General features: G+C 43.3%; 1 protein-coding gene across 1 annotated transcript in view; it reads right to left on the bottom strand.

Annotated features, from left to right (window-relative positions):
* Window positions 1-13,628, bottom strand: part of AAMP (angio associated migratory cell protein) — a 102,108-nt gene that overhangs the window by 80,035 nt on the left and 8,445 nt on the right. Inside the window, exon 2 of the mRNA XM_086954471.1 lies at window positions 4,020-4,175. Within this exon, the coding sequence (XP_086810597.1) occupies window positions 4,020-4,175 (156 nt within the window). The remainder of the gene's footprint in view (window positions 1-4,019; window positions 4,176-13,628) is intronic.

The raw sequence follows: 13,628 nt of genomic DNA, 5'->3' as shown, positions 1-13,628 counted from the left end.
GAGGCGTGTGTTACGACTGCCTGGTACTGAACTGGGATAGAGGGGTTGTGGGTGTGAAATGTGAGGCCAGGGGTGGTAGGTGTGTCCCTGATTGAGGAGTGTGTAGTAAGTAATTGGCTCCGAGATAGGTTAGGAGGGTTATGGGTGGTAGGAGCTGTGAGGTCATGGATGGTGGGACTGGAGGAGATAGGAGTGCTGGTCCGCGAATTGGAGAGGTGCTCTTCGAAAGCGGGGAACAAGTTGTCTAGTAGTTCCAGGTTCCTGTCTGTGGATTGAGATAGGACAATCCCGTTATTGTAAATAGTGATGGTGGCTCTGCCTGGAAAGAATTGGGACGGAGAGAGTTAGGCTGTGAGCGGATTTCCTGGTGGAGGAGACGGTGAGTAAAGTGATAAACGCTTTTCTCCATTGCGCTCTGCGTGTGGTGTGGAAGATGATATCAGTGTTCAGGGATCCATTGACCGGTGAGAAGTAGGTGTCAGCAAAGGGGGTTTCAGGGTGTGACCTAAGGAAGTTGTGTTTAAAGCGTTTAGCAGCTTTTTTGGTGAGTGACGGTGGGTAGTTGATTTTATATGTGTGATTGCCGATAGGATCCATGTTGCGATGGTGGTTTAGGAGGGTATGGGGGAATGTACTATACTGGTACACATGTGCAGAGAAACAAATACATACAATAAGTTACACAATACAACGTGGTACTAGTGATCAGCCAACATAACCCAGAAGTAAGAGTGTGCAGTATAGCAAATACCTACAGTAAATTGCAAAATACAAAAGTGAAGTATAATACTTCAGGTAGAAGTATAATACTGGGACAGGTTACAGATGCAAATATCAGGTTGCATGGGTCAAAAGTGAACCTAGGGGGCAGAAGTGACACTAGTGAGCAACCAGAGATGTATGAGGTAGCAGTCGGTGCATTAGAGAGAAGAGTGAGAATGGATGCGGGTTGTAGAACTGTGCAGGGTAGTGCAGAATACAGTAGAAGTATATGCTGTATGCGGTAGCAGTCGGTGCATAACAGGAGAAAAAAGTAGGAATGGGTGCAGGTTGCCAAAATGTGCAGAATAGTGCAGAGTACAAGTGCAAGTATAATACTGATAGAGTATAAGGACAGGATACAAATGCAAACAACAATTTACATGAATCAAAAAACAAAAATGAATCAAAAATCAAAAGTGACATTAGTTAGCACCCAAAATATATGAGGTAGCAATCTGTGCATTACAAATGTTCACAATACAGGTAGGAGTGACACTAGTGAGCAATCAAAATATATGAGGTAGCAATCTGTGCATTACAAATGTTCACAATACAGGTAGGAGTGACACTAGTGAGCAATCAAAATATATGAGGTAGCAATCGGTGCATTACAAATGTACAAAATACAGGTAGAAGTGACACTAGTGAGCAACCAGGAATATATGAGGTAGCAATCGGTGCATTACAGGAGAGAAGAGTGGGAATGGGTGCAGGTTGCAGAACTGTGCATAATAGTGAAGAATACAAAAGAAGTATGCAATATACGAGGTAGCAATCAGTGCATAACAGGAGAGAAAAGTGGGAATGGGTGCAGGTTGCGGAAATGTGCAGAATACAAGTGTAGGTGTACTACTGATCAAGTACAGATACAGATGTACAGATGTAGACAGTAATGTACATTAATCAAGAATCAAAACTGACATTAGTTAGCAACCAAGGTATATGAGGTAGCAATCTGTGCATTGTAAGTGTTCAAAATACAGGCAGAAGTATAATACTGCAAAAATAGGCAAACAATCTTTCATATGTGAGGTAGCAATCTGTGCAGTACAGAAGGTCAAAATACAAGTAGAAGTATAATACTGCAATAATAGGCAGACATTTTTTTTACAATAAGGTGTAAATACATAACTGAGCAAAGTACTCGGTATTTAAGATTAGATTAAAATGATAAGTTCTTAGTGTATGTTCCGATAATGATGAAAATGATTAGTCCAGGATGGCCGCCCAAGAGAGAGACTAGACGAAAATGGCCGCCAAATCTGTGAGATAGAGACAGTAGTCCTCTGTTTGTTGCTGTTGCTTAGATAGCAGGGAGGAGCAGTTTCCCTTTCCCATATTTACACTGGGTTCTTTTGAACTACAGTGGGCGGACAACTTATGTAGTGGGGTGTAAGTTCTTAACCTTCAGGGGCACCAATACTGTAATATCAATGTATAATGCACATAAAGAGTGATGTGCTACCAGTGAGACCACCACCACCTTTCATAAATAGCAATTATTGCATACACTAGAGCACAGTTTTGAGTCCAGGGCGGACCACTACATTGTAGTCGCTTTCGTGAAGAGGTCACTAAGTTTAACAAAACAGCAAACTAAGAAATGCATAATATGACCAAGTGATATGTTGCCTAGGCATACGGGGAAGGAGGGAGACAGGGACAACACCTGGCTAACGCAAATTGTTAAGATATTATCCACAGATGGTATAGCTCACTACAATATGGCCTCTATCCTGGCGAACGCTACCACTTCTTCATAAACCTCTACAACACCTGCAGCACTACCTCTGTGGGTACGATAGTAGAATAGCTAGCTAACATTACCCTAACGTGGTTATCAGCTGGCCAACGGGAATATTGATCTCAGCCCATCAAAATTGTCGAAATCAAAGAAGCTATATTCTCCCAAATGGCAAAGCCCAGGTCTTATTGGCCCAATAGAGTTGTCCACCATCCTTGAACCGTACAACCACACATTGTCTGAGGAAGCGTAGAATAGTCGCATCTTACCACCCATCGGCAAAGAAGCACTAATTATCACTCTGTTAAAGCCTGATAAAGCTCCAGAATATTGGGGGTTATACCAACCTCAGTTTCTTCCAATCAGAGCACTAATTCCAACGTATCTCTCCGACTGGCCAACCAATAACATCCTGACCGCTCCATGAACAGGAAAACAATAGCAAAACCTCTTCTAAACCAATGAACTTAATTAACCTGGTTTGAGATTAATAGTAAGGTGATAGTTCTTCACTATCGATACCTTGGAAGTAGCAGTTTCCTTGGTTCATTTTGATTTCATTAATCGGACCTGGCCCCCTAAAGACGGTTGACACAGAGGTTCACAAAAGTGGGGTTTGGAACACATATAGAGCTGTGGGTGATTACAATGAAGGCTGAGTAGCTGGCTCCACAGACCAACAGAAGGTGGGGGAAACTGTTTTTCTCTGTAGAAGTTTCACTTATAAATGGGTAAGGCCAGCATCGGGCACAACATCTGGGCTACTGTTTGTGCCTGTGTGGGCTGCACAGGCTCCAGTAATTACTCAATAACATCAATCAAATAAGGGATTGGTGCATTTAAAAAATCCAAGCACGTATAAACCCAACAAGCTTTGTAATAAGACATGATCATCAGTTCAACTCACCAGCTCAGGCTTACTCCTGTGATCAGCCAGCCCCGTCCAACCCTGTCAGACACCTGACTGACGCTCTTCAGTACTCCTAGCGTCACAACCCCTCTTTCTGGAGTATGACAAAGGTTTAACTCCCTCCTACTCAGCTGTTTATAAGGATATCAAGATGTGCTACTGCTGCCACAGTACACTACATGATTGAGGCATATGCAGTGGTGGGCAGAGTACTGGATACATCTCACATGCTCCTGGACACTGGCAGAACAACTAGAAGTATACGGGCCAGAACTCAGAAGCTGAAATGAAGAAACTACAGCTCGTGAATCTAGACACTTAGGAGCGACAGCTCAGAGGCCAGCTACACCACCCCAAACACTATCATAGAAGCAAAGAGTGGGCATTTTACAAAGGAAGAGTACATCAACACACACAGTCTAAATTAGCTTTTTAGGGAAAACCAGGTATATAATTAATCGTCTGCTGTGCAAAGTGGACAATTCTGCAAGTTGGTCAAGTTGTGAGGTTTGTCAACCTGGCACAAACAAAATGTAATTTCTCGAAGATGTGATACTATCAACAGTGCTGCACTGCAAGATCTGGTTTAACCTCCGCTCTTACCTGTGTGTTTTGAAAAAGTAACCTCGCTATCGTCCTGTGCATCCATGCCTTCCTCCACACCTTCATCCTCGGTCTCCCACGCTTCATCATCAGCAAGCTCTGCTCCATCAGCTGCATCCTCAAAATCCACATCCTCAATGTCATTGGCCAGGTCATCTGAGGACACAAGTGCTTAACGATGAGATCAATTGTAAATAATTTCTGTTCTATGCATACCTTTGTGCTAGTATCGTCCAAACTGTTTTGTATATTGCAATGTGCTGCAGTGGGAATCATTCGGACTATGAAGCTATCCTTCTCAAAAAGTGTTCTGCATTTACCACTAGATGCCACATCCATGCTGTATTCCATCTGTGAAATAATTGATGAATTAGAACTCATCCAAATATGTGTCACAATTAAGACATGTTCTGCCGCTCCCACGTTATGTTGATGAGAAGCCTGTCGAACTCAGACCACACAGTATCCACTGTTCTTTCTAATTCAGAGTGTTTTAATAAGTGTAGTGCGAAAGAAGATAAAGTGACCTAAAATTACTGCCAGGTATTGTACAGCGCAATGCCCAACGTTGTTACCCTAATTATGTAGTAAGTGAACCGCCAGCTGTTCCCTCTTTCATAACTTACAAAGCAAGCTCTAAAAACTGGACATTAAAAAGGAGGATGATGGTGCAATATTGGTTAGTTTAAAAAAAAGGAAATGTCTACTGGTAGCTGAAAACTACACAGACAGGTTCAACAATTAGATTTCGTTTTAGGCTTCAAATTCTTAAATCCAAAGATTTGCTATGCAGAAGAAACATGGAGCACTCTAACCATCTAACAACATTCATGCTGCACAACAATTGTCTTTTTGAGGAGGAGGCAATTGCAGAATATTAATCTCAATTCTGCACTGGACTCCAGTTCAAGCACTATGGACTTAAGACTCCACAAACTCTTTAACAAATAAATCCACAAGACTGCATGGCCAACAAGACATAGATTGGGACACTTCAAAATGTATCAGACACATGACCACTCTGTAGATTGAGCAGAGGCTCACCTCCCATCCCCTCGCCCAACAACCTGGAATAGATTTTTCAGAGAAAGAAAGGACCCAACAACAGATAGGGTCCAGTGCGAGTACTCTCTTTATTTTCTCACTTGACCAGTGTTTTTCACTTTCCACATGTGGCTGCTCATATTGATTGTTATTCTTTCAGGTACTCCTTGGCCCATATAATTTTTCACTACAAACATTTCCTTTCATTTTAGCTTACGCCACTCTCCTTTCAATATCCAGATGTCCCTATATTATTAGGTCCTGAAGAGACCCTGTACCCCTGAAAGGGTCGAAATGCCGTCGACATAAAAGAGAAACGAATCATTGTATCAGCACTGTTTACTGTATACAGTGTCTGAAAACATTGTTATAGTCAGAAATGGTCGATTTTCGAGTGATTCAAACCAAGTTGTAAATGTCACAAATGTTTGTTTTCTTTTGGTTCCAATGCACACTGGGCACACTAAGCACTTACTGTTGTATATATGTGGAAATTTGTTTGAATATCTGACATAAACTGTTAATACTCAATCACACTGTATTCGGCCTCTTCTCTGTCTGAAATCTACATGACCCAATATTATTGCGCATCATATTTACTATTATAGTTCATTATTGTTCCCACAAGAACCGTTGTTTCTTGACATACACCAACAACGGATAGAGCTGGATTCCAAAAGTGTTTAGATCGCTCCACTGGATCCTTGGAGCTATATGAATATACATATCACAATGTACAGACTGAGGCGTCAGGCATGTTAATGGGTGTCAACCAAAGCAGACATGAAGACCCTTCAGGGAATGTTAATGGGTGTAAACGAATGAAGATTATGAGCCCCACCCTCCCCCCTCCCCCCGAGGGCACCAATGAGCATAAAGCACCTCAGACAGAGTAAACAGTGGTTGAAGGTTTATACCTTTAGTGTTTACCACTGAGACCAAGTGACTCCAGAGGAAACAATCTATCGCAGAACTGGTATGACTTTGGGCACACATATTGGTGCAACCCAATGCAGTTCAGAAGAATCTAAGCAGATGCAGACATGTAAACCGCTCAAAAAGTACAACTGCTGTAAACATAGACAGACCTGCCGACCGTTAGCCAACCACAGTATAGATGTATGGAGTTATAAACTCCGATAAACACTATGAGGATTCGGCTTTTCAAGGGCACAAACTGATGTAACTTATATATTTCACTCCGGAGCAGGTGATCGTGATCTAGCTTGAAAACAAGAAATACGCTTATCTGCACAATGCCCCATATATTAAAATAAATGTTACAGTGAATGCGTTCAACATGGAATAGGCTAATAATGCATGCAGGGATACATACTTAGAAGAAGAAAACGTGAATAAGTATGTGATAAAAAAACAGAATTGTAAACTGTATTCATCTGAGGTTTTGAACAAGTGCCTTATTTTAGTCAAAAGCATAGTTGCACCACTAACACATTCTCTACTACACAGTGAGGATTCAGATACTACAATTTAACATGCATTGGCCAAGACCAGCAAAGGCTGATTGCCTTTCTGCTTTGGCAATGCTAACATGGTCATTGCTTTTACAAAATTACAGTTGGGGTGGCTGCAGTCAATCTGAAAGAAAAACAAGCATTAGAAATGCAATAGGTCTCGCAGCATTAGAGTTAGTGCTTTTTAAATTGTTAATGGGTTTTTTTGTAAATCTTTAGCATGAGGTTGAGGGTGAGTGAGGGTGAGGGGTTGAGGGTGAGTGAGGGTGAGGCTGTTCCATTTTATGCGTTCAAATAAACACCATAATCCAATTAAAAGATAACTGCAAAATGATTAGGCAGCAATGGAATATGTTAACTGCTGCGAGTTTTCATTTCTAACATGATAATTCACTACAAGCAGGGCAACAAATAAAACAAATATGTTGCGGGGCAGTAGCTCAAACATGTGTATGTACACACATGTCTAAAACTTTATCCATATGGCAATGAAGCATAGCAACCAGTATACAGATGCACTGAAGGACTGCAATATGGCGCTACCAAATGAAAAGAATGTGTGCTTCTGGTGTACTGCGTTAATCGTGTGTACTAAAGGTTCAGCGAAATTATGTATGAAAGTTTTACACATACAACTTACCTCTTTTCTGGTAAGGGTTCTTAAAAATCCGGTTGCCTGTCTGCCTTGTTTTCAACTCGGTTACTACTTCAACAAGACGGAGGGAAGAGAGGGGAGGGGGAGGAGAAATGCGACACGGCGGGAAGGGGAGGGGGCGGAGCGGGTAGACAAAGACGGACGTGCACGCGCTTTTAAAGTCAATGCGCATGCGCATAAGCTCAATGCGCATGCGCATTGACCTTAAAAGTCACGGGCACTGCAAGGAATCGCCACGATTCCTTGCAGTGTGGATAAGTCGCAATACTCTCGCTTGCTCGATGCGCATGCGCATCGACAGGCGAGACCTAAAAACATTGGCTAATAGCAAAAATATTTTTGGCCTCATAGTAGTACCTGGCACTGAAGGGAACTACTTTGTGTGTGGATGTGCTCCCTGTGAAAGGGCAGATTTTGGTCTCTCGCAATTAAGTTAGCCAATGGTTCAAGTGGGGTGAAGGACCAGTCCATGCTTTAGTGGAAAGAAGAAAAATGTGGCTGACACAATAACCGACTAATTGATTAAGTGGACTCGACCCACCCCCTATAACTATATAGTACACATATAGTAAGTAAAGTCAAAAGGCTTTGTCTAACACTAGACCTAAAACAGCAATACTAAAAAAATAGGTCGCTGTATACATCCAACAGAAGCCAAACCAATCATTCTCTGGTTGTAAACAAAATTTCAAACCCTGGAGCTACAGTATAAGCGATTCAAGGATTAAACTGCTTTGTACTTGCAACGTCACCTTTACACCAGTCGGCAGTACTGGCACCACTGTGCAGGCCAGTTACATGTGTAATAGGAGCACAGGCTTGTAGTATATGTATACTAAAACATAACAAGCAAAACACAAACAGCTCAGGTAACCCAGAGCAAGCGCCCCATCAAACAGAATTAGAACAGGAAATATGAGGGAAAGTGAGAGACACAGAAGAGATGCAGCACAGACTTAGCAAGTTGGGTGCACACATACACAGAGAACAGGTGCAGGACATACAGCAGAAGGACATGTGACCTTTCACACCAAAATAGCCAGCAGAAGTGCATTCAAGACAATTAAGCACAGTACAAATAGTAGCTATAAAGGCTTCCCTTCAAGTACAACGGATACAGGACAACCAACAGAAGTGATATCTTCCCTTTTGCAAGCAGAACGGGAACAGAGAGGCAAAGAGGAACAGCGCAAGTGCATTCTCACACAGAAAGATAAATCAAAAGCAGAAGCAATAAAAACGTTGCACACTAAACAGATAAAGCAGAATTACAGAACATATGAGTTAAGATTATCCTATCATATCACCTCAAACTCAATACAGCATTACAGGATCACAGAATTGGGACATCACAGGATTAGAGAGATCATCAGGCTCTGAGGGTCTGAGCCAAAGTTCATGGCATTACCAAATGCCAATGTGAGAGAGCACCGAGGGGCCCAATCACACAAGAGGCTAAGCACTGCACAGAGCTTATGGCCAGAACATTACAATCCAATAACAATCCAATAACCAGCTATCTTTTTTATAACTCATTGATTGTATTCTTGCCTTTGACTCTGTACAGTAATCCACGGTCCTTTTAGTTAGGTTTGGGCTATATAAATGGCACACACATACAACAGAGCGCCCGAGGATCAGGGTACATTAGAACACGGGGCAACAGAACATCAAGCTTGTGTCACTGCAAACCACCTTATTTATTTATTTATCCATTTACAGAGCGCATGGTCACACCGCCGAAAAAGATAGCAGACATTAGGGGTTGAGAGTCAGGCAGAATCGACCCTCGGTCCCTAGGCCTGTAACAGGAGGCCTTGGCTATATTGACCAACTGGTGGGAAAAAGCCATGTCTTCAACTTTCTGTGGAAGGTCGTTTTCCCGGGCTCTGTTCTTAATTCAACTGGCAGTGTAGTCCAGTGTTTAGAAGCCAGGAATCCAAAGGATCGACCACCCATCCTAGCCTTTCTAATTCTAGGAATCCTTACTCGCGCTTTGCCTTCGGATCTCAGGTTCTGCTGGGTGTGTAAGCTGCTATCATTGTTGTTTAACCTTCTGTTTAAAACACCCCACTCACACTAGAGCACCCCAGGAGAAGAGATGACGATGCTGCGAGGTATTTGATTCAGAGTTCATAGAGCTGAAAAGGGTCACTGGAGCAGAACACCCAAGATCTGAAGAATACCCCAGAGAGTATGATCAGAGAACATCAACATCAGCTATCACCAGGCTCAGAGGAGTCTGGGCCAGAGCTCAGAACACTTCTAACTGTTACTGGATCAGAACACATAAGGGACAGAGCACTCAAGGGCCCATGGATTTGACAGAGCTTATGATCAGAGGGCCTGACGCAAGTCAGAACGTGGAAGACTTCAAGATGGTGGGTCGGCCAACTCTAGAACTAAGGCGGCAATGATAAACTATTAAACATCTGTGAAGCATCACATGGGAATATCTGAAATACACAAAATCCTGGGTAAATTATTTATAAATATAAACCTTGCACCACTTACTTGATCCTTCCTTGTAAAACATTCATTAAAAAAAAATAATGGGTGGAGGACCGGAAGTGGCAGACCACTAGGAAGAGTGTATGATCGACATAAGAACACCACCACATTCATACGTGTGATTTTGTTATCATGATCATCACTGAGGAAGATTATAATTGTTATAGGATCAACTCTTCTCCCCCAGATTTCAAAATAAAACGTCTATTCCCCCCGCTTTCGGGGTGCATAAATGATTACAGAGAATATACACTAACAATACACTATTTCTTTATATCATCCGATCTCGAAGCCTTTGTGGCAACTGGAAAAGTGATCCCCTCTAGTTCAACCCAATCAAAGTAGTCTCTAGCCTGGACCGCAAACCCTCTTATAACAGGGAGATTGGGGCAGGTGACCTGAACCCTTTACTTGTTGGCTTAATATTACAATGGAGCACTGGCGTAACGAAACTTGAGAAGGACCCCCTGCAAGGTACGTGTGCTGATGGAGCCCCTTGGAGCTTGGGACACACCCTCCCAACACCACGGGGACGGTGGGGGCATGTGTTACACACCTGAAATGTAGAGCTCTTTCACTTTTATTTTTATTCCAGAAAGAGATTTGTGAAAATCTGACGGTGGAGCTGGCTTGCCTTGCCCAGCCTCACAATGACCATCCTGCAGCGGCAGCATTTGTGCATCTCTGCAATAGTATCAAAATAGAGCTTATGATCGCGATATGACCATCAATTAACAGGCAATTTTTAGCATATATGCACAGGGACATGAAGGATAGAATAAGAATTAACGCCCTAGGGGGGGGGGGGGGTTCGAAATGTAGACATTCGCAGAGGCGTTAGACAAGATGTGTTTTAGCCCCGCTTTTATTCATTTTCTATATCAACGACCATCATCCTTTTTTATTAACCATCACCCCTGATGTCCCCAAAGTTAACTGTTCCTTTTTACCGTCATTATTATATGCTGATGGCGCTGTGTTAATGGCCCGCACTCCGAAAGACCATTGTCTGTTAGTGAATGGCTTTGTAACCATGTTGGACTTGCGCACAAATTTAAGTAAATCTTTTATTATGAGGTGTGGCCCAAAGAACTATAATCTGGCATCTTTAGCAGTGAGTAATTTTAAATTGAAATGCACAAGCATTTTTACTTATTTAGGATTAGTCTTTGTTAACAATGGCTCATTGAGAGCACATATTGCATATAGAGCAGCGATACTCAAAGTACAGCCCAGGGCTACACGAGCCCTTCAGACCTTTAAATGTGGCCCCCTGAGCGTCAGAAGCACTGGGCTTCTGTTAACCAGACTCAGCATTAACGTTAAAAAAAAATTAAATATTCCCCAAGCACTTATTTAAAGGTTAATTGTGTTAAACAAAAGGAAGTGACTAGGCCATTCATTTTAGGAACACCTTTATTTTTAAAGATAGCAAGCATGTAAAAAATACGATAGTCTTTTCAAAATTCAAAAAGTGTATTTCATTGACCTGTAAAATCATTTCACCTTAGTAAATCAAATTATTGTAGTGCACTCAGCAGTATTTTTTTGAAGTGACGCTTTTCAAGCATGAATTTAGAAACATTCATGCTTTACAACCCCCGACAACAAGTGATTACATCCAAGCACAGGAGATGGTTTTGTACCTCATGCATCCTGAAGTCATGTATTTTGAGGTCCTTGTATATGTGAAAATTAAGAACAAGCATTTAATCAATCAATCACGGCATTTGTATAGCGCACTACTCACCCGGGAGGGTCTCAAGGCGCTGGGGGAGGGGTAAGTTACTGCTCGAACAGCCAGGTCTTAAGCTGCTTCCTGAAGGAGAGATGGTCTTGGGTTCGCCGGAGGTGGGTGGGGAGAGAGTTCCAAGTCTTGGCTGCCAGGTAGGAGAAGGATCTTCCTCCGGCTGTGGCTCTGCGGATGCGTGGTACGGTGGAGAGTGCGTGGTTGGTCGATCGTAGCTGGCGGGTGGGCGTGTAGAAGTTCATGCGGTCGTTGAGGTACTTGGGCCCAGGTTGTGGAGATCCTTGTGTGCATGGGTGAGGAGTCTGAACGTGATTCTCTTGCTGACGGGGAGCCAGTGCAGGTCTCTCAGGTGTCCGGTGATGTGGCTGTGTCGGGGGATGTCGAGGATGAGTCGTGCGGAGGGGTTCTGGATGTGTTGGAGTCTTTTTTGAAGTTTGGCTGTGGTTCCGGCGTAGAGGGTGTTCCCGTAGTCCAGTCGGCTGGTGACGAGCGCCTGGGTTACGGTCTTCCTGGTTTCCGTGGGGATCCATCTGAAGATCTTGCGGAGCATGCGCAGGGTGTTGAAGCACGAGGATAAGACGGCGTTGACTTGTCTGGTCATCGACAGGGAGGAGTCCAGGATGAAGCCCAAGTTGCGTGCGTGGTCCGTTGGTTTGGGAGCGGTGCCCAGGGCACCAGGAGTCGTACCAGGCGGAGGGTGATGATCCCAGGATGAGGACTTCCGTCATGTCTGAGTTCAGTTTAAGGCGGCTGTTCCTCATCCAGTCGGCGACGTCTCATCTATTTACAATGCAATAGGTCTCGCATTTGCGAGAGTTTGAGCTATTGGCATTGTAAATGACAATGCCTTTTATTTATGTGTGTTGAAAAGCTGCAAGCGGTTCGTAAACACGCACTTTGTATTTCTAGTCCTGCTTACGAGAAGCAAGGCTGGCAGAAAAGAGGCGCAGTTATTCCCAGTCTTGCATCTCGTAAGCAAGGACTATATGTACAAAGTGCGCTCTCGCATGTTTTCAAAACACACAAATAAAATGCAGTCATTTGCAAAGCCAATAGCTCAAACTCTCGCAAATGCGAGACCTATTGCATTGTAAATGCTTGTTTTAATTTACATACCCAGAAGACACTGCACAGGCATAAGATGGCTTATTTTATTATCACAGGTAAAACAGTATTAATTTTTTAGCACTGAAAATCTCAGCATGGTTATGTAGGTCTATCGATAGCACAGTGTCACACGTTTTTTGCTTTAAAGTTGATGTAATATTTATAAGTTCTCATCATAACAAAAAGTATGAGTCGGCATTAGTGTAGCAGCCAGACCCTGATGGTTTCAGTTTTGAACGTGGCAGTTAAAGCCTAACTGGGCATGGTGTGCATTGAAAGAATGTGCAGCGAACCAGCCGCGAGGGAACGGAGTGAGTGTGCATTTTGTTATAAACTACTGGGAGGTGTGTTTTTGTGTGGACGCGCAAACTGCTGGGACTGAACAACAACCCCAGCCGGCAGCTCTGCTATGATGAGTCAGCGTTTCTTATTTAAGCCACGCTCGAAATTGCCGCCTCCCAAACCACCGCTTCTAATCCCGGCCCCAAAGATGTGTACGTGGAGCAGACGGGGGAAGGGAAAGTGAAACTGCAGGCTGACTTGCCTGGGAAGCAGGACAGGAGATGTGCAAAACGCGTGCATGCACACCTGCTCAAATCGCCAAAAGCTCTGCGCGTGCCCATCTCCTGTCCTACTTCCGAGGCAAGCCCACAACAATAAGCCTCGCTGGTGACAGCTTTGCGCTGTGTACGCCAGGCTCGACCTAAAAAGGAGGGAAATTGAAATAAAATAATTGGCCAAATTGTGTGACCCTGTACAAGTGGAAAAGCCGGGATTCATCCCATGTTTTATGGTTTGACATTGGTCAATTGATTTTAGCAGGTAGATATAAATGCTTCCCTTCTCCTACACCCACTTTACAAACGACCCCCCACCCCACAATGGCATCATCGTGGCCCACACCAAAGACCAAACTTTGCGGCCCCTGGGAAAATGTTTGTGAGTACCCATGATATAGCGGGAACAAATTCTCTAGAGTGATTAGCTCATTGCTCAGTTTACTGCAACAGAGGATAGGGGAAACATCTGTCCCTCTACTGAAGATTTTTAAAATACCAAGTCTCCCA

Source organism: Lissotriton vulgaris, chromosome 2_1 (genome assembly GCF_964263255.1).
Source record: "Lissotriton vulgaris chromosome 2_1, aLisVul1.2, whole genome shotgun sequence".
Classification (NCBI taxonomy): Eukaryota; Metazoa; Chordata; class Amphibia; order Caudata; family Salamandridae; genus Lissotriton; species Lissotriton vulgaris.
The sequence above is the reverse complement of the archived record's forward strand: the minus strand, read 5'-3'. Positions and strand labels throughout refer to the sequence as shown.